General features: G+C 40.6%; 1 protein-coding gene across 1 annotated transcript in view; it reads right to left on the bottom strand.

Annotated features, from left to right (window-relative positions):
- Nucleotides 1-22,944, bottom strand: part of LOC121874860 (nephrin-like) — a 148,148-nt gene that overhangs the window by 37,349 nt on the left and 87,855 nt on the right. Inside the window, exons 10-11 of the mRNA XM_042379150.1 lie at nt 17,970-18,156; nt 14,652-14,764 (exon numbers count right to left, since the gene is read on the bottom strand). Coding sequence (XP_042235084.1) covers nt 14,652-14,764; nt 17,970-18,156 — 300 coding nt within the window. The remainder of the gene's footprint in view (nt 1-14,651; nt 14,765-17,969; nt 18,157-22,944) is intronic.

Here is a 22,944-nt window from a genome sequence, read left to right as displayed (position 1 = left end):
CAGTGATGTATGGATAACGGTTCCATGATCGGTTACTGTAACATTAGATTACTTGCTTCATTTAGGGGGGTTACCTCGACGACTGAGTGGATACAGTGCTCGCCTCCTGTCATAGGGTTAACTAGTTCTCGCCCGGGGCACCTCCAGTTTACCCAGCTATGAATAGGTGCCTAACTTTACAATTGGGCAGGTGAGGGCGGTCGAGGGTTGTGTCAATGACATTATCTCCTTTTGCACTGGTTTAGTATACAGTGTACTATATCCGCACTGGCCTTCAAAATCCCTGAGACTCACTTTCACTTCACGTTTCATTTTCTTTTGGATTAACTACGTCGGTTAGGAGTGAATATTGAGAATAGATTATATAACATGTTTAGTGAAGCTTTGGTAAGTGACCGTTGCCTAGTATATCATGGTTTCATTACAGGTATCATCTACTTCCTGTTGGTTACTCCAATTATGATTAATTATCTCATACTCAGGTGTATCTCTTGTATACCTGTTGTTATAATGTATCCCTGTGTCTCATCAACCAAGGCATTTTAAACATGTTCTGGGTTAGTTCAGGTACAATACAGAGCAATACCAATTAAAAGATAATTACCAGGTAAATTGTCAATAAAAGTTAGGATTGATTTTATTATTTGTAACACTGACGTATGAATTCTCGGTAACAATCTCTTGACGTGATTTTGTGTTCATACCTACACCTGTGACATACCTGTCTCATTAAGGTTATGTCTTATTAAGAAGTAAATAATCTCACTATGGATTCATATTTTATGATTGATCACATCCTTTAAGAAATAATTATTGTAAGTTGAGAATATTTTATCATAAGGGAATAATTCTTTTTACTCTGTACTGAAGAATAAAGAGGATTATCCATAGCACTTTAAAATAATCCCCTTTACTTGCTATTGATTATCATGGTTCAGTTTAATCCCTTCGCTCGGATTTAGTTATTCCAATTGTGATTAATCCTCTTATTAAAGACTGGTGACTTCCTCTCGCATTAATCCAACACCTAAGATGGAACACGTCACCTAGAACTAATTAATTCAAGTGGGAGTCATAATATTAAATAGGATTAATTAGATTATATCATCTATGATTGTTTTAACTGGTTCTAATTTGAAGAAAAAATTCCTGGGATTAGTTGGATTATTTCACCTAGGATTAGTTGGATTACTTCATCTAGGACTACTTAAATACTTTCACCTGAGCTTATTTATTAAAAGAGGATTAATTATTTCACTATGACCTGTCAATTATCCAGAAATCCTTAATCACATCACCTGCGATAATTATTTAATTTAGGATTAATTAAATCATTTAAGACAACAATTATTTATCATAAATTATTCGCTTTCAGTTAATTTATGCGATTACTTGGCGATTACATTTTCATATGTCATTAATTACCTTAGATATTATCAATTACTTGTGTAATTTCCTCACTAGGTGTTAGTTTACCTAACCTGGTGTCAATTACTTCACCTGGCTTAATTACTTCACCTGGCTTAATTACCTCACCTGGTCGCAGTTATTTTCCCTGTTATCATTTGTTTCGCATGCTATCAATAAGCTTACCTGAGAACAGTAAGCTTATGTAAGAACAGCAAGCTTAAGTATGAACAGTAAGCTTATGTAAGAACAGTAAGCTTATGTAAGAACAGCAAGCTTAAGTATGAACAGTAAGCTCACCTGAGAACAATAAGCTTATCACAGAGGCCATACCTTCTCATACTAATTACACCTTCATGGATTAATTAGTTCACAATATATTAATTACCTCCTATTAAACTAAATTGCTTGTATGATATTAGTTAAAGCAATCCACACCTTGCTAATTACCCTCCATTAGTTCAATCGGCATATCTGAATTTAGATGATTCCCGTGGGTACAATTAGCTTGAGTGAGTTGAGTGTATTCATGTGAGTCCAAATAGATGAGATAAATTAATTTGCACAAAAGGAGTACAATTAGTTCTCGTGAGCACTAATTAGCTCATCTGAAAGAAATTAACTAATTGAAATAAATAGTTCAAGTGAGGTTAATTTACTCAGCTACTCACATGATATTAACCGACTTTCATGTTGTTGATTACCTGATGTTTGATTGATTATAAGCGCACCGCTATGAGGTGTCAATACAGTGCTACACTACAGAGAGATACAGCAAATATAGCAGATTTGATTGGTCAGAGTTCTCGAATACAGTCAAAGGTTATATACAGAACAGTGTGTCCGGATCTCGAGCTCCTATTGGTTACTGAGTGGATATAACCAACCTATACAACGCTTGTGCTCTATACCTATACCCGTAACTATTGAACCAATGAGACATATTATGTGTGTGTGTGTGTGTGTGTGTGTGTGTGTGTGTGTGTGTGTGTGTGTGTGTGTGTGTGTGTGTGTGTGTGTGTGTGTTTACCTGTGAGGCTGACTTAGACCAAAAACATCTGAAGAGGCTTTGGGTCATCAACAAAACCTGTGACTAAAAACCCAATTACTTTTTTTTTGTGTCGTTAACAACCATGACATGTACACAATTAAAAGCTATTATTTCTTATATATTACTACCCCACCATAACCTAAACTGGATAATTTACTGTTGACAAGTACTACTGACCACCAATGAAATCTGGACAGAGTTGATTTGTATTAAAGTTGGAATATTTATACCTGTTCTGACTTTCTATACCATCCTCTTTCTCTACCTGGTCAAGACGAGACGGCCACTACGTATTGGAAAATAGTAACAAATTTGCTAACATGCAACACCAGTGACATGTGAAAATTATTGATGGAGAAAATTTGGTTTATTTTTCGTCTCATTTGTAATTACATCACAATACATTAAAAAAAAGGAGCTTTTGATCTCTAGAATATTACATTTTACTTCGAATCTGTACTACAGGTAATTAATTAGTATTCTGTACCCTGTCAAACACCTGTAGGAATCAAATTAATGTGTAAAAATTAAGTAGTCATTGTCATATTGCAACTCATAAGCCTCCTACAAAAATAAAATATATTTTTTTGTACAATAATAATAACCGAGGATTTATTGCCAGTAAGTCATACCGTGTAGCTTAATGTCAATGGTTAATTATAATCAAGTGATCTAAGGGCAAAGAGGCGTGAGATTTGCCTCAACTCAGGATTTTGTTTCCAGCATCGCCCCACAATGGTATGAATTATTAATAACGCTTCATTATTTAAGGATCCCGCACATCCAAGCTGGCGGGTGATTGAATATTATAACAGTAATGAATAACTACGAGAGAGAGAGAGAGAGAGAGAGAGAGAGTGTGTGTGTGTGTGTGTGTGTGTGTGTGTGTGTGTGTGTGTGTGTGTGTGTGTGTGTGTGTGTGTGTGTGTGTGTGTGTGTGTGTGTGTGGTGAAGAACCTAGGACAAAACAACAACTTCTTCTCAGTGCTCTTAACTCACCGCTAACTTTAAGAAACGTGTCTTTTCTCACAGCCATTCTCTCTGACACTGTTCCCGCATAAACAATAATACACCCAGTGGCTCTATAGTCCTTACATAGTACCATCATCATACACAAGAACGATCTGAAAATCACAAACAAAAAAATCCCCTCCCATATACATTCTTAATATCAATGAAGCGTAAAATCTTTTTAAAAAAATCGAAAACAAACTTAAAAAAAAAAAAACATACAAAATATTCAATCTAACTCATGATAAAATAAATATCTCAATTATTAGTCTCTTCAGGTAATTATAAACCTGGAGTACCTCAAAGGAATCTCACTTAACCAGGTTTAAGGTACATTCCTCCCACACTCCTTGAGTTGATGGTTGAAGTTTCTCTGGACTAAGACAATGGGGTAAATAATATCTTGTTTTGGTGGCTCCTCATTTGGTTATCAATAAACACTTAACTAAATGATATATACCACCCAGTTATGTGTTAATTACAAAAAAAAATTAATTAAATAAAATAAAAAGAAAATTAAATCAATCATAAAAGTGTTTAATCAATTAGAGTCAAAAGTATCACTTATTGCTCAGTGTGAAAGACGCCAATGAAAGAAAGTAAAAAAGAAAAAGAAAAAAGAAAAAAAGAGAAAAAATATTGAATACATAAAATCAAAGATAAAATACTAGTTATTAATTAATGGAATCAGAAAAATAATGAGAAGTAATGTTTTTTATTTGATTTTTTTGTGTTTATGTGAGATAATGATGATGGTTAAGTTAAGTTAGGTTAGGTGGCAGAGGAAGTTAATTAGTTAGTTAAATAGTTAGGTGACAGAGAAGTTAATTACAGGTGGCAGAGAAGTTAGATTGGTAGGTGGCAGATGAAGATAGTGAAGTTAAAATTTGTTAGGTGTTAGAGAATGCGAGTTAGGTGACGCAAAAAGCTTCATAGGTGATAGAAAAGGCTAGACTGGTGAAGGGGGGAGAGCTTGTGGTTGTTATGGGTAAATTGGTGTTTTCTATATTAAGATTTTCATGTGTGTGTGTGTGTGTGTGTGTGTGTGTGTGTGTGTGTGTGTGTGTGTGTTAAGTCACTCGGCTAAAAAAAATCTGGTTGTTGGTTAATGGATAAATAAGAAAAAATCTGATTCTCAGTTGGGAATGGGAAAAAAGGGTAAAATCTGGCTCTTACTTAAACAAGAACAAATTGTCCTTGTTGATGAAGGGAAAAAATAATTTACTTAAAATTAGGACAAGTCAAGAATTTAATTTCCCAATGAAAGATCTAGCTGAGATGAGTCCATATATAATTCACTTCTACATGAGCACCTGGCGGACCGACTTAAGACCACCTCGGGTTCTTTGTAGCAACAACAGTGCAGAGGGGTGGGTGGCCATCCTAACATTTGGAAGCTAATATGGGCATGAGGACTTGATGTCTCCATTCAAACATTATTTATTTTTTTTCTCTTGATAAATAACATTGGTGAGATAAAAAAAATATGTCAGCCAGATATTGTGGTCATTTAATATCTAATATGCTATCTAATATACTATAGGAATAGGCGTGTGTCTGTCTGTTCTGGGCAGCCGAAACGGCACAATCGTTTTTCATCAAACTTGGTGGAGAAATCGCAAAAAAGTTCGTAGAGTGGAACAAACCTGGTCCCATTTCGATGGTTTCTTTAGGAAGGTATTAATTAACCATTTTATTTACGATGGAAACCATTGCAAGTCTACGGACTTGGCGCACCCTAATTAACCATGCAAGTCTACGGACATGGCGCACCCTCATTTGCTGTACGCTAGCCAAGAACAAGAGTTCAAACTTTCACTGGGCACGAAGGTGCCCGAGATCACTTGTTCTTTCCTAAATATTACCTAATAATTTGACATACTGAAAACTTTCATAATATCTAATACTTGTAAAGTTTCCCCACCAGTATAGTTTCCTCCCTAGTAGTAATACACATTCCTTTACCCATGTCTTGATTTATCCCTAGTATTAATAAACAATCCCCTTCACTGTTTCCATATTCCCCCACCACCAACCTTCATTACCTTATATGATCTTCCTTTATTATTATCTACGACAGCAGCTCCAAGAACGTCTTTCCTGGCTGACCTGACTAAATGAAAATTATAACTTCCCTTGAGGACACGAAACTAATTAGTAGTTATTGGGGAAAATATTTATACTCTGTTGAAATTTCATCTTGGTAAATGATACGAGTGAGGCTAAAATGTTTGTCCACCAGATATTGTGATAATTTATTAACAGTACAGTAGTCTCGCTTTGTCTGTCATGAAGTAACAAATTTATAAAGTAATTAACACATTTGGTTCATTAGTGAAGATAAAGACCAATTCAGAAAGTGTACTTATGCTGAGATTATTCAATGGCTCTTTCATGGCTCTTTTTAACTCTATGTAACTTGTATTATTAAAGTAAGACTCTTTTTAGTAGAAAAATATTATTAGTAAAGACCTTCTCACCTTGACTACCGATTGCCCATCTATTAATTATTATTGTATAGTATTCACATCATTTTGCTAATCTGTTTCTAATGCTACCGTGATACATCCTGTACAAGTATGTCTCACTCAAAGAAATGTCATTAAAATGGTCTTTACAGCTCAAGTCCCGATAAGGGGCTCAGAGTTAACACGATATGGCTTTAAAATTTATTGTATCCTTGAGAAAAAAAGAAAAAAACAATCACTTCAATTCTGAACTACTGAAATAACCTTAATTTTACCGATTATGTTAAATAATTTTTATTTGTTACAGGAAATGTGTGTTTATTTTGTTTTGTGATATATGTTGGAGAAAGTGAAATATGAATTTTATAAAGGAATATATTCTTGTTTTCTAAATAACGAGTAAGTGTAGGTATTGGGTAACCTTTATCCTCCTTGGCTTCAGATTATTGTGTGTTTACAATTAAGGTTCACTTATACCGACACACACTGGTTCACCGACTAAAGAGAGAGGAAGACAAAAGAAACACTATCCTCCAGTTCTCAGGTGGTCATCCGGTACAAGCGACCCTTAATTGCAAACAAACAATGATTTGGCGCCAGGGAGGATGGACGTTAATTTATCTGCCCTTAGGTTTTTATTTACTGTAAGTTTTAATAGTTGTTTTATCTTTTGTTTTCATTCTGTCTATTTATCACAATTTGTTTTTAAGACTAACTTCATCCTTTAGTCTTATTGTGAGGTTCACCCGGAACATTTGATGCTTATAAAGAGGATGAATAAAAGATGTTCCTCCCAGAAGCTGGTTCTGTACTATCTTATACCTGTGTGTGTGTGTGTGTGTGTGTGTGTGTGTGTGTGTGTGTGTGTGTGTGTGTGTGTTAGCAATATAAACTGCATCAGCTGAACAAACCACATCAAACGGACTGTTTGCAATAACTCTGGTCTATCACATTTCAATCACCAGGTAAGTTCTAACAATTAGCATATTTTTATTAGATCACGCATCATGTGGAGGCGCCAGAGTCATAATCAAATGGTTAAAGGATACACGATTAAATCCAATGAATTTTATGACGTGTATGTATTTATTTACATATATCGGCTAATCATTGACACAAATTAATTTATATGAATATTTTTAACTCTATAGCTTTATATGTAATCACATACAAATGTAAAACAGTCGTACATGAGTGCATCTGTTTATACATATATATTGGTGGCTTTGAAACACCTCTAAAACGAAACTTCACTCCGGTCTACGAATGTTTGAACGAAGAGACTGGGTTCGAATCCCGGGGCGTCAATACGATCCTTGTCCTCCAAAGTAAGCTGGACGACATGAAAAGGGTAGACAATAGAATAGGTCACCTGGATGTCCATGGTGCCACGTGTCTTTAATGTAGAGCTTCTCTGTGTCACATACCAGGAGAGTACGAAGAGTTTATTACGGTCATGTACACAAAGGCTGTGAGCCTCTTCTTGACGACTCCAAGTGGGAACAAACATCTCCCTGGTGCACACACAGACTCACAAATCGCATTACAAGCATACCTGTCGTCCTGAAAGGTATCAGACGAATTGGTTGGGAGGATCATTCCAAAACACCGAAGAACGGGTGCAGGAGTAAGCTACCCAAGGTTCAGGGAGGCAGACACTCGGTGGGAGACCATCACACCCCAAATACCTAAGCCAACGGCCCCAGACAACAGCTAAAACAAATCCACTGGAACAGAGCCATCGTGGATAAGAATGCCCGAGACATGCTTGAGAGGACACCACATAACCTGAAGAAATCTCGTATGCTGGCAGTGAGGCTCATGTCGGTGGCTTTCTTCTGGTCACCTTAGCTACTTGGTCACACACACACACACACACACACACACACACACACACACACACACACACACACACACATACACACACACACACACACACACACACTGATACATAATCTAGTGTTGATATGGACTATCGTGACTGTGTTGTGTTGGTTCACGAGAGACTCACATTAAGGTATCTAATAATAGGACCTTAAGACCATTATTGATCTTCACTTGTCTCGTAAACCAAGTGAGGATATTATGACCTCTTGAATTAAGGACAAGAGAATTTATCCGTATATTTTGTATTGTTATCTGTTTATTTATTTTTTTTTTAACTATTGTATGTTTATTTTATTTTATAATGTTTAAAGATTTTTTCCCTCAATATCAACTTTATTATGGATATTTCATTACCAATTATCATTATTATTACTAAATGTTTACTATTATTAACGTCATTCTCATTTCAGACTATCACTATACAGGTGCTATATAACTCTGTATAGTATATTCCTCTCTTGGGTGTCCTCTAACATGACTGGTGCAGGGAGACCGCTCGTCGCCAATCTAATTCTCTGAAAAACCCGCCGAGAATCATTTATATTTCAACTGCGTCTCAGAGCCAACTTAAAAAAAAAATATAGACAGAACATTTGTGATCCGTCAAGTGTTGCGAGAAAACTAACACCTTCTCCCATGATTGATTCATAGGTGTGCCAGATGAGCAAATATTGACGTCACTGACTTTGGCGGGGAGGGAACTGTGATTATATCTGATTGGCAATCTGTTTGGCTACAACAGAAAATGGGAACTTTTAAGAGGGAAAAGGAGGAGGAGTCTTGGAGTGGGGTAGGTGGGGGGGGGGGTGGCTTTACCTGGTGTCCTTTAAGAGGTGTTTATTTTCTCTCTCTCAAACTTGATGCTTTATACGAGGTGATGGGATTAGTGGAAGATGGTAGTAAGTTTTATACCATAAGAAAGGGAAGGAGATGGGACACGGGTTAAAGCAATGGACAAGAAGTTATCAAAAAGTGAGAAAAAGAAGACCAGGGGTTGAGAACAAATTGGGTAACGGTACGCAAGATGACGTTAACTCTGTGCTGAATAGTAATGAGGGGAGGGGAGGCAGGGAGGAAGAGGGGGGAGGCAGGAGGAGGGGAATAGGGGGGATGAGGGGGAGGAGGAGGATGAGGAGGAGGAGGATGAGGAGGAGGAGGAAAAGGAAATGAAGGGGAGAAGCAAGAGGAGGGAGATGAAGAGGAAGAGGAGGAGGGCGAGGCAAAGGTAAAAGGACGAAAAGGAGGAAGAAGAACAGAAGGAGTGGAGGAGAAGGAGGGGAGAAGCCAAAGCAAGAGGAAGAGGAAAAGACGAAGGCAAAAGGACGAATAGGAGGAGGAGGAGAAGGAGGCAGAAAATGAAGAAGAGGAGCAATAGAAAGGAGGGGGAGGAAGGGAAGGAGAAGAAATAGGGGAAGACGGATAAAGTAGGAGGGACAGAAACAAAAGAGGAAGAAGAACGGATTTGGGGAAAGGGGAAAAAGAATAAATTAATATCACAGAGAGAGAGAGAGAGAGAGAGAGAGAGAGAGAGAGAGAGAGAGAGAGAGAGAGAGAGAGAGAGAGAGAGAGAGAGAGAGAGAGAGAGAGAGAGAGAGACGAGAAAAGAGTGAAGATAGAAGAAAGAGAAGAGGAAGGAGAAGAGGAAATTGATCAAGTGGTAAAGAAGAGGAAGAAGGGAGATAGAGTGTTGATAAGAAGATTAGAAGATTAGGAATACAACAGACACAAGAAGGATAAGAAAGAAAGAAAGAAAAGGGGAGAAGAAGAGCGTAGAAGACCAGGAAGAGAGAGAGAGAGAGAGAGAGAGAGAGAGAGAGAGAGAGAGAGAGAGAGAGAGAGAGAGAGAGAGAGAGAGAGAGAGAGAGAGAGAGAGAGAGAGACTAAAACAAAAAACACGATGAAGACACGATACAAAGGTGAGAAATAAAGTTTTAAAAATACATCCAGTATGTGTGTTCATTGTATTACGAGATGATAAAATACATATCTGTGTATAGGGGGATAGAACCGTAATAAAAGCGACCCATGTATTTCCTTGTTCTAAAGAGGGGGTCATTTAAGAGGGGTCATACTGTTTAATTATAATACACCTGATTGGGTTTTTAATTAAGGTATAGTGTAGAACAATAGTGTTTTCTTGTGTATAAAGATTAGTGGACATTCAGCCTTAAGTACACGATGTCCCTCAGGCCCAGAAGTGTGTCCTGATTTATTAAACAAGGGGTGGTAGACAGATACCAGACCGACTCCTTGACATTCTACAAAATCACCCACCAAACCCATCCCTCCTCTGTCCGTCTGTCCGTCCGTCGAGACTCCTACGGGACAACATAACACAACACGACACTACGCAACGCAACGCAATACAGCACGACACAACGCAACACAAGGTAACACAACACCCACCGTCTCTTGTGAACTGCCTCTCACTCTACTTCACCTGTCGGAATTACATCACTTTACCTGAACTCTGTACTGCTGTCTGAATTTGTATTTCCTCCTAAAATTTGTGATATCCAGTAATTGCGAGAAAAAAAAAGAATAAGCATACAGTATACGCTCACTGGTAACAGACAATCAAAATTGCGTTTTTTAAGAGGAAAGACTAACATGGCAAAAATGACATAACCGTAGCGCAATAATCTGCTTTTATCCTGAGCCATTTTAACCCCCCACGTCGACCTTTAAATATTTTACTCTGTGTTATAAACGTAAAAGTGAAAAATATATATCCACGTTACATTTCGCACTGATAAATCCTCTGTGAATTTATATATATATCAAATATTTTGTTATGGCGGAACACACCCAAACTTGGTATTCTGGGATGGTTGTGTGGGTGATCACTGCAAAAAGTAACTTACTAACAATACCAAGGATTGTACCTGGATATATAGCACACAGGTGGTTTATATACATACATATATTAGTAATGACAATGAATAGGAAAAATGGTATTGATAATAATGAATATAAAGATGTTAATGAGGATATTTCTACTACTACTACTACTACTACTACTACTACTACTACTACTTTTTTTTTTTTTTTACGTGGCCTCCAGCCTCCCCCAATAGCCACACCTTCGCCACCATTTATTTACCTTAATATTAACTATCCTAATACATAAGCAACTATCCTATCTGTGTTAAATTAGTTGAGCCGCAGATCGATGCGGCATTCGGTGACTGTAGCCTCATAGTCGATATCTGCAGCAGTTGACGGAGTAGGGGCAGAAGCTCTCGTTCCCCTGAGGCAGAGCAAAGCCGACCGAAGGAGAGAGAAGGACAGTCGACATCTCATCCAGGCTGTGACATAACTTCTGGGCTGCTGCTTCTGTTCGGAGATCAGCTCCGCGAGTCTGGCGTAGAAACATCTTGCGCTTGGGCCCATCCCACCAGAGGTTGTGAACACTAGCGGAGTGAAGCTGCCTTGATCGACATTTTGAATTCTCTCCCCATATGCCCTTCTCTTGTCGTTCTCGTTCCTCCTATGTGCAGCATCGAGAGCTAGGTTACGGTGACAAACGGCCATGGGATCAAAAATCCTGATGTCGAAGAAGGCTCGCTGTCCCCGCGTCCAGAATCCTCGAGCACTGACGTCCACACGGGCTTCGTTAGATGTGTTTGAAGTCCTGTGTTGGAGGATCTCGCCATCCAGTGGAAGGAGGGTCGGTTCTACCATGACGTCCCGGCAGGTTTCCTTCAACATATTTGCTGTGAGATCCCTTACCTCGTCATGCCTCATGCATATGAAGCCCCCCTTCTTGCAAACCATGGCGTGATCGCCATCATAGGAATAGCCACACACGCATTGGGAGGGCAAACCATCTACTGGCCAACCGTACCTTAGAGCAATGGCATCTGTAAATTCTTGTTTGTTAAGGCTGAAACCATTTGCCCTTATCGGTAACGTAGTTAACCAGTTCGAGGCGCCCACCTCCTGCGCTATAGCTACTTTTTTTGTCAAATTTTCTGGAACCTGCAGCAATAGTTGCTGCAACATGTCATTTTGGCAGTGCTGCCGATCTGTTGTAATGGATCTACGGATCTTATTAACTTCGCTGGTGTCCACTTCCCCTGTTGCATTCTGGGCTATTATGTGGTCAGTGAGGGCTGCCGTGAGCTTAAGTGAATTTTGATGTTCAGAGTCAGCAATCTCCTCTGGATTAGTTAGTCCCATCCCTCCCAGTCTTGGTGGAAGTGCAAGAAGTGTTCTTTCTACTGGGGTTAAGTCGTGGTGTTTCACTAGTTTGGGAATGAACTTGACACTGATTGCTTCTTCCAAAGGGTGGAGGAGGGGTCGGATCTCAGGGATGGTACGCATCAGGTAGTTCCAACGATGCTTGACTCCATGTGTGAATGCTGCAAAGGCCGCATGTGGCTCTGTGTTAGCAATCTCCGATAGAGCATGGATTTCGCTAACCCACTCGTTCACCTTTCCCCCTACGTACTGGGTCTTGAAGTCCGTAGTGCCAATTACTGCGCCTAGATGTCTTTGGCCGTCCTTAGTTATTTTGACCTCACTTTCGCCGAAAACCTCCACAGCCCGATCATAATGATCTGGCTTCACGATGAGGAAGGATTTGCTGGCGTTTGGGTGGTACCCTATTTGTGGACCTCGCGATGTTACCAGGTCCCACCACTTTTTGATGTCCTCCACTTTTCCTGCTCCTGTGAGGTCATCAGCATATGCCACTTGTTTGACCCCAGTTGTTTCATACTTTATTTCTTGTTGGAGCACTGATAGGCCTATTGCATACATTGCCATTGCAACGGGGTCTCCCTGTGTTGTTCCCTCGGTCGACTGTAGGATGGTATCACCTCGTAGAGCCTTGTTGTTTACTACGTAGAGGTCTGAAGGATTCCTATACGAATTTTCAACATACATCGCAAAGCTAGGACACTTGATCTTGATGTTGTGCAGTGCCGCCTTGCGGTTAAGTATGTTGAATGCGTTTGAAGCATCCACCAGGAGAACGGCCTCACAATCACGCTGCTCAAATATCAATCTCATGGCGTGAATGGCCGCCTCCCCACCAGCCTGGTGGCCAGCACACACTTGTAGGTTCCCTGCTGCTGCCCTGACATCATCCTTTACCACCTCCATTATACACTTTCCGATGATCCGCCTCAGCACTTCCCCCACCCCTATAGGTCTACATCCTGGTTTCTTTTCCAGAGGAATAAGGCGGCAGGCCGTCAGAGCCTGGAGGTGATGGCAGCAAGAGGATGCAAGCTTTCTTGCAAGGGTGGCAATGGCAGTGCAGAGATCGCTTGCTACAGGGCCAAACTTGTTTGTGCTGAGGATGACTCTCCAACCGTTTGCATCCAGACCTGAAGGGCCGGCTCCGCCTCGAGTCTTCAGTGCCTTTTTCCACACCATCTCTCCTGTTATTTTCTCGAACAGGACAGCGTTTGGTGGGATATAAGCACCCTGGAGCCTGATGCCTTCATCTTCGCTTGCAGGGGGATGTTTCTCTTTCAATAGTTTTAATGTCGCTCTGTTTATTGGCATCACTCCACCGGAGGATTCATGTGTGAGAGATCTTACCGCGAGAGACACTTTTCCCACACGCATTTTGTTTCCAAATTTTCTTGCCACGTCATCGGTGTTTTGCTTTCCGTCACCCGTAGATTTTAGTCTCTCCTGCAGTGTTCTTGCTTCACATAGGAGATCATCTAGGGCCCCAGTCTGCCACATTGTCAACCTTCTCTTCATTGCTGCCACATTTTCTTTGTGCTTAGCCTTTGTGTGTGTCCTCTGACAAAATAGATGTGGTATTATTGCCAGTATTTGAAGAGCTAGGGGGGCGAGGAAGCGGTCCTGAGTGTAATCAGTCATGAAGTGAGTCATCTCCCGAATCATTTCTTTGGTGGCCGCACACTTGGGTGGTTCAAATAAGTTAGCGGGCGACCACTTGACAATTTCTGAGTAGGTTTCTTTGACCCATACGCCTGCATTTTCCATCGACATGCCATTCCACTGAGGCGGCTGTCTCTCATTCTCCTCGTGGACACCTGCTACTGAGGGAGCAGCATTTATTAGTACTACATTATCGGGTTGAGTAGACTCACTGCTATCATTTCGGATATCATCGGGTAGTTGGGTCCCGGCGATATCCACTGTGGCCGCCTGTGTCGGCTCCCTGCGACGTGGGTTCCGACACTGGTCTAGCTTCCTGCAATTCACACATGGTCGGTTATTTCTCGCACAAACACAATTTGTGCAGTTTTGGTTCGGGCTAGCACAGACGCAGCAAGGAATGTTACCAGGCATAGTGACCAGCACCTTGGGCGACGGTAACGTCCGCCTCCGGACATCTGATTTAGTCCCAGGCACAAGATTATACTGGTTCTTATGAGGGAAGGGCGGAGAGGTGACAGGCTGGACTGGTGTGTCCAGGTAGTAGGGGCATACGTGCGCGCGTGGGTGTGTAGGTTACCCCCCCTAATAGCGACCATCCATACATCAGAATGATACACTATGGACAAGAGTTTGTCACACCAGGCACTAGTTTATATTTCCTTGGCACAAATAACCACTATTTATATGGTCTCACTGGTGTAATATCAGTTATGTATACTCACTAGGTTCGTCGAGACCCTACATTAAGAGTCCGTTACTATGGTGGTGGGGGGGTGGGGGCGACCGCATGGGCAGCACTCTCGGCCCCATAGGGGCGATAGTCTCGGGACCACCCCTGTCACAGTAGGCCTAACGACACTGACCTTGGCGCCGAGCCTTCTCATTATCCTACCACTGACCCAGCACAGGTCACCACTCACTACTACTACTACTACTACTATTAATAATGATATACTCACGAAGGACGTCCAAAACAATGTCTTCGTGTACGGGGTCATCGAGGCCGTTCCCTGCAGTACACACGAATAGTCTCTTGTCGTCGTCAGCTGTCGTCTCCAACTTTAGTTCAGACCTGTGGGGGAAGAACGGCGGAACGTGAGGGCGTGTCTTAAGGGTTAGACCTAACAGAAAACAGGGCAAAGGAACGTGAGGAGGGATTCTTCAGACTTGGGGGGGGGGGATGTTTAGGAAAATGTTATTAAGGTTTTAAATTGATCTGACCTGGAGGAAAAGAGAACTGAATGTAAGGGCGTGACCTGTGGAGGGACGATATGAACTGGAGAGAAGAACGGAGGAACGAGAGGACATGCATGAACCTGTATCGTGAGGAACGTGAGGGTTAGTCGAGAGGAAGAAGAACGATGAATCCTGACACATGACGAAAGGACAATGGAAGGTGAAGGGGCAGAACGGTAGAACATAAAACGTAATATACCTGGATTAAAAAAAAAGTCAACAGAACGTAAAATGAAGGTCGGTTCGAAAATAAATCGAATATTATGGGACAAACAATAGTAACTTCTAAAAGACCAAGTAACATCACCACATACTATAGACAAACGTGATGAGCTGACTGGCCTATAGTGAGCATAAGACTTCAAAGAGCTGGAGGGAGAAAAGGCGAAGGAGGAAAATCAAGAGAAGCCTGACCAGATGAGGAACATAAGCCTCTAACCTCTCAGGGATTGCATCAAGGTGAGCTGCATGTGAACGAGGCAGAAATCCTCCATCCATCACACAGTAATCCTACCTATCAACAACACCATCGTCCGGGATGCTGATCCATCAAAAAGTGTGAGAGAGAGAGAGAGAGACAGAGACAGACAGACTGGCAGGTAGGTAGAGAGAGACAGACAGACGGAGAGAGACAGACAGGCGGATAGGCAGGCAGGAAGGCAGGCACGCAGGCAGGCAGGAAGAAGGCAGACAGATAGGCAGGCAGGTAGACAGACGGACAGACAGAAGACAGGCAGACAGACTGGCAGGGAGAGAGAGAGAGAGAGATGGCAGACAGACAGAGAATTCCATTTTCTAGCCTGGATGAAACTCCCCTTAAGAATGTCTTCATTACGTTTCCAACATTCCTCCAAGATGATGGGTTCTGGTAGGAGCGTCTCCCCTCACCTCTCTTCTCGAGGGTGTTGATCTTTGGTGCCAAACGATCGACTGCTATACCCTCACCCCTCCTCCCCCCGTCCCCCGTCCGTTAACACACCTCCTCCCACCTGTCCCATTACCACGCCTCGCCATTCACAAAAGTTCTCCCCCTCAATTCTCGCTTCATTCACAAGGGCGTCGGGGTTCGTACACTCCAAGCGTTGTCACAAGATCAGCTGACACACACACACACACACACTTACACACGGTGACGGGTCGTGTTTGTCGTCACTGATTAATTATCTTCTTACACAAGGACACGACAACCTAATGCGATTTATGAAGTTGTTGTTTTTAAGTTAGTTATGATATGCGTCCTCGGTACACTAGCTATGATTTTTCACCCCTCTGAGTATGCATATCACATGACACTTGTAAGACCCTAGTGACAGTCTTCTTCTGTAAGTATAAACCTGAACTAAGGATCTCTGTGACGTGTAAACCCCATAGGATATCCTTCGCCCTTTGATCTGTTCTCCTCCATCTTAGGATCTCATTGCAGTTTAAACCAGGTGATCCGCCAGGCTCTCCTAGGGGCTGATGATATCGCTGCGCTCTCAGTTAACTTAAGATTTGGCGGGATTGTGTAATTCTTTCTCTCTCATGATGAATAACTTTACTGTTTCGGGTACAACGTGACAATGAGTTAAAGACGATGAATGACTTAGGAAGAATAGAATAAAATAGAGCAAAAGACAACGTGATAGTTAAACCTGAATTAAAAAGATGAATAAAGCAGACAAATGAGAGAGAGAGAGAGAGAGAGAGAGAGAGAGAGAGAGAGAGAGAGAGAGAGAGAGAGAGAGAGAGAGAGAGAGAGAGAGAGAGAGAGAGAGAGAGAGAGAGAGAGAGAGAGAGAGAGAGAGAGAGAGAGAGAGAGAGAGAGAGAGAGAGAGAGAGAGAGAGAGAGAGAGTGTGTGTTTTAGCTTCGTAGCCTACGTGAGTAAATAAAGAAATGAAAAAAAAATTATCCCATTCAGTTTTTTTCACACCTAACATTAACTTAACCCTTTTAAAAAATTCTATTACCTCCACGTAAGAAAGGACCTGACAACTCGTCTTATTCACTCGAGTATCCCTCTCAAGTACGCGGTCGTGTTACCTTAAGAAACACTCCAGAACTTGGAGCTTCATATGCCTCCTCCAAACAGTTTTGTACAACGCTTAAGAAACACGACATACTGTAAATACTCCCCTACGGATTTTTATTTTATTTATTTTTTATTTCGTTCTAAAAGGTAGTATTCTCAGTATTAATTTTCCCATATGCATTTTATTTAACATTTTGTGGTCGCTCCAAAAAATATATATATCTAGCTAAAGTTGATGATTTCCAACAATATTCTATTTTCTTTCCTTGTATTGGTGTCTTCAAAAGCGTCCTTGGAGGTAGCAATATATCCCCCTCCCTCCTTCCCTCCAAGCCCTCTTTACCCACTTCGTCACAGTCCTGCAAAAAAACTCTCCCTGGAGTGGATAATTGTCCCCAGTCCTATCCACTTACCTTATCTCGCGGCCTCTCCAGAAACACACATACGGAATTACAACCTCCCCAAATATACTTACTATTTAATTAGATCTGTAGGTGAAAATATCTCTTAGATCCTCACTACTTACGACGATTTGTTACTAGGAACCTTAAGATAATATACTTTATCTTTAGGTATAATTTCATGTGTGTGGAGATAGCAACATAATTGGTTTTTTTTTAATCTGAGTATAAAGGAGACATTAGTTACGTGTTTATGGGATGAAAAATATAACTAGATTCATGTCAGCTTGCTACCTCTAACGTAACAGCTTGCTACCTCTAACGTAACTCCTATATGATAGAAAGTCATCTATTTTGGGTTAAATATTCCTCTCCTCTCCCCCCCCAAAAAAGTTTGATTTTATTTTTTGTTTTATAGCAACATGGTTAATGTATCCTATGCACACACAAGTTCAAAAATTCAATAAAAACATCACACCCTCTTTTAACCCAGTGACGTGCTCCCTTCCATAGTAGAGACCTAACCTAACCTAACCTAACCTAACTAACCCAGTGATGTGCTCCCTTCCATAGTACAGACCTAACTTAACCTAACCTAAACACCTTCCTTCACAGCCTCATTACACACCTTGTTTTGGTGCCACCGAAAGCGCCCCTGGAGGTGAAGATGTCAGCGGTCTCCATAACGACGCCCTCGGAGGTCCACGTGATGTTGGAGGGCGGGAGACTCGAGGACGACTCACACGAGAGACTCACCAATTGCCCCTCCTCCACCGTGCTGGGTGTGGCTGACCCTCGCACCTCCCATGGCGCGACTGTTGGGCAAGAGAAGGACAAGAGTGAATCGGGTGTGTATAAGAGAAGGGCAAGAGTGAGTCGGGGTATGTATAATGAAGGGCAAGAGCTAGAAGGGTTTTATATAGAAGGGCAAGAGCTAGAAGGGTTTTATATAGAAGGGCAAGAACTAGAAGGGATTATATAGAAGGGCAAGAACTAGAAGGGGTTATATACAGAAGGGCAAGAACTAGAAGGGGTTTTATACAGAAGGGCAAGAACTAGAAGGGGTTTTATACAGAAGGGCAAGAACAAGAAGGGGTTATATAGGAGAAGTGCAAGAATTGGAAAAGTTTGTATCAAAGAAGAGTGTGAAGCGGAACGTACGTATGAGAAAAAAAAAGGTTCAAGAAAGGGAGAGAGAGAGAGAGAGAGAGAGAGAGAGAGAGAGAGAGAGAGAGAGAAGAGGTATTTACGCAAGCCAAGAAAAAGGCGAGTGAAAGGGATGAGAGTAGGAAGGAGTAAGAGAAGGAGAGGTAAAGAAGGAAGAAGTGAGAGAGGAACGAGAGGAAGGAAGGAGAAGTGACATAACGAGGGGAAGGGGAGGAGGAGAATAGGAGATGACGAGGGAAGGAAGGGAAGTGAGAGATAACGAGGGGAAGGGGATAAGTGAGAGATAATGAGGGGAAGGAGGAGAAGTGAGAGATAATGAGGAAAAGTTTTAGGAAGAGACATCAAAAAATCGTTTGGAAGAGAAAGGGAAGATATTAATTAAAGTTTGTAAAGTATAGTCAAGTGTGTGACAGAGAGAGAGAGAGAGAGAGAGAGAGAGAGAGAGAGAGAGAGAGAGAGAGAGAGAGAGAGAGAGAGAGAGAGAGAGAGAGAGAGAGAGAGAGAGAGAGAGAGAGAGAGAGAGAGAGAGAGAGAGAGAGATATTGAATAAGCGACAGATGAAAAAAGAAAGCAATAGAGCCACAACTAAAGAAGAACAAAGATAAATATATAACAAAACAAGACAAAAAAAAAGAAATATTCTGTATAAGGGGGAAATTAATAACACTATCTCAATTATTAGATCAATATACAGTATATCCCCTTAGTCTTAAGATATCACGACCCGGATGTATTATGTGCACTTTCAGTTCAGCCTTTGTTTCAACACACACACACACACACACACACACACACACACACACACACACACACACACACACACACACACACACACACACACACACACACACACACACACACACACACGGATGGATGTAAGTGACAGACCTGCTGCCTCACAATACAACTATATATCAAAGGTTCAAGAACTACACGTCACTGTCACTGAAGCTTGTATGTCTCCAGCAACAAGTCGAGGGCCCTGCTGTGTGAGTGTGTGTGTATGTGCATATGTGTGTAAGGGGGAGAAAGATGGAGTGGCAGTGAGAGGAGGATGGAGTGGGAGTGAGAGGGAGAAGGAGGGAGTGAGTGGGTCCGAGGGCAGTATATAAACCTTCAATTTTGATGAATTGGTTTTGTATCGTGGTGGTGCAGTCCTCACAATACAGGCTGCATCCCTTGTTTTTCCTCTTTTTTCCTCTTTTTTTTCCCCCATCAGAGACCTTTGTGTAGTGTGTGGGGATAGTATACACACACGCGAAAATCCCTCCTGGAATGTTATAATCGGCAGCTCGACATGTTGACTTACTGTATATATATCACAAGTATTGTTCTGTATAATCCTTAGGTATATAATGGTCTGTCTTTGCTGTTCTGTTATTGTCGGTGAAGTACATCTGAAAGGCATTAGTTTCCAGGATTTTTAATCTAAGGAGGAAAATGTGATTTGTTCTTTTGTATGAACGTTCCTGGAATCTCTGGCTGGAAGCTTTTTTGGAGATTGAGTGAGACATAAATTTCAACGTGGAGCCTGGAAAACTAACTATTCAGAGCAATACAATATACAATGTCTCCTTTCAGTAATACTTGTTGGCGTGTTATGTCTCACCGTGTATTAACAGAAAGATTTAACAAGCCGAATAACACAAAGGTATTTATGGGGGAATAAACACAAAATATATATATATATTATTCTTCGGGGGGCAAGATAATGGTCTAACACAGTGTCTTATTCTTAGTGTCTGGAGAGGAAATTCGTAGAGCGGAAGTTTGATGAAGAAGCTGACGTAAATTTTTCACAGACTCACAGTGAGATCAAAGTTTATATGTTTTTAGCGCGACACCGGACCATCTATGATGATTATTTTCTTACTAAAGCAACTTGTACTAGAGTCAACTGGTAGAATAACTGTTCTGGCCAGTCACTCTCTCAGTCTACACTATCTTTGAGCGATATATATATATATAATAGACAAACTTCCATAACTATTGCTCTTTTATACCACTGTTTCATCTTATCTACTCATACAATACAATACCATGTCTGAGTTCACCCATTGACGTAATTTTCATCTTAATCCACACGATCTAATTTCTCAGTATACACAAGTGGCAGCTATTTGTATTACGACCAAAACATTCAAATTAATTCCTCCAAATATTTTTTTTACGTGTCGTTTCAAAAGTAATTAACTATACATAAACACACAGAGACGACCACTGAATGGACTATTGAAGACGATCAGACATGCGGCCACCCCTCACGCCCAGGAGGCAACAATACACGTGAGGTATATATATATAGACTTGTGTTGGTAGATGACGGTGCGTGTTCTCTAGCCATAACTTAGGAAGAACACCTTATATAGCTCCTCACCTGAAGACCTGAACAAGATTTACTCCACTTCAGAAGATAATAATCGTCCGTTTTGATATATCAGATAAAGGAAGACAATGTTTTCTTCTATTGTTAAAAAAAAAAATATTGTAAACCGACCCAAAGCTATCAATTTGTTTTAGTATTTTCATTAACAATTAACTCATAAACTTAAATCGACTTTCTTGTGATTACACTTCCATGCCCTTGATAATGTGGTGGTTAGCGAATCAACCTACTACTCTAGAGACCCAGGTTCGATCCTTGGTCACGAAAAGGGGGGTTTCCATTTGAGTTTTGGTCAAATAATGTGAGTAAAATAACCTGACCCCTTAAACCTATACTGAGGGCACCTGCCCTGAGCTGACCTACCTTATGATGAGGAAGTGTAATACCTTGTCGTGACAAACCAAACATTCCTCCTCAAAAATACCATTGCTTATGTGACTGGTCTTGTGTCCCATAGGTGTAATATCCACCAATCTAACCTAACCTAATGGCCTCCAGTCCACATAACGGGAGCCAATTCTAACGATTGTGAGTAGCATGGGAGCTGCTACACGATATGGTATACCTAACACTGCTCCATGTTGGTAGTAGCCTTCTCCAGCTCACATGAAAACACGTAGAGTTAAATATGGTTTCTTACACAAATAACAAAATGTATAATCAACAAACGCAAAATTCAATGAAGACAATTAATAAAACCCGGTAACACCCATAAACAATCCATTAAAACTCATGTAAAGTGAAAAGAAATATAATTATCATCTAGTTATCTAGTAAGTGAAATTAACCATCACTGATTAACTTTGTCAATACAACAACTATGAAGTCTCGAGCTTACAATCTTTACAGTCACTCAAAAAACTATCGTTACTTGGGGTGATCGATAAATTTCAGAATGAACAATACGACTCCTTTTTTGTCTCGGTAGGGTTGTCAAAATCCTTCGTCAGTTGTGTCATATTTTTTCAACACAATTTTGTATAGATAATTTTTTGAATGACTGTACATAGACCAGAGTGTTACAACTATTGGAAAAAATGTCATGAAGAGTTAGGTATACAGATGACCGATTTTAGCCTATTCTAACAGCCTAGTTGGGTCGTTAGCGCTGATTGAAAATATACAAAGATGGAGAGTTAGCTATATATATATATATATATATATATATATATATATATATATATATATATATATATATATATATATATATATATATATATATATATATATATATATATATATATATATATATATATATATAGTCAGTTTATTCTAAAAAATAGACAGAATTAGGAAGATAAATGGACAGTTATAGCTTATTCTAACAATAGACATACAGACTTTTATAGCCGATTCTAACAAGAGACAGAGGCAGGTGTAGCTGATTCTAACAACAGACAGAGAGAGACAGATAAAGCTGATTCTAACAACAGACAGAGAGAGACAGATAAAGCTGATTCGAACAACAGACAGTTTTAGCAGACTAACTAAAGACAGAGATAGAAGGATAGCTGATGTATTAAAACTGAACCCAAGATCGAGAAAAAGATTGTTGACCTATATCACACCAGTCGTTAACCGTGACTAACGAGGAGTAATGGTTAGGTTAGGTTAGGTTAGGTTAGGTTAGGGACGATGAACATGGATGGTGCAGGCGCGAACACCACGTAGCTCCCCCCAGCTGTCCCAATTACTGTGGGATTTCCGTGAGACTGGTAATGATATGACGCCAAACTCCCTTGTTGCCTTCTGTGTGTGCGTGCATGCTTGTGCGTGTGCGTGTGTGTGTATGTATGTGTGTGTCTGTATGTGTCTGTGTGTGTGTGTGTGTGTGTTGCCTTGTGATAATGACAGTAATAATAATTTCTCACCTATTCCTTCCAAAAACTCAGCACACATTCTATAGAGATTCTCACATCATTACGTTCAGTTACAGACAAAATTTCCTGAACACTTGGCATCAACTTGTGGGTTCTTTATATTTATGACTGGTTTATATATTTAATAACGCTGCTTTTCATTACAAGTTATAACTCACCCACAACATGGA

Source organism: Homarus americanus, unplaced genomic scaffold (genome assembly GCF_018991925.1).
Source record: "Homarus americanus isolate GMGI-L3 unplaced genomic scaffold, GMGI_Hamer_2.0 scaffold56009, whole genome shotgun sequence".
Lineage (NCBI taxonomy): Eukaryota > Metazoa > Arthropoda > Malacostraca > Decapoda > Nephropidae > Homarus > Homarus americanus.
The sequence above is the reverse complement of the archived record's forward strand: the minus strand, read 5'-3'. Positions and strand labels throughout refer to the sequence as shown.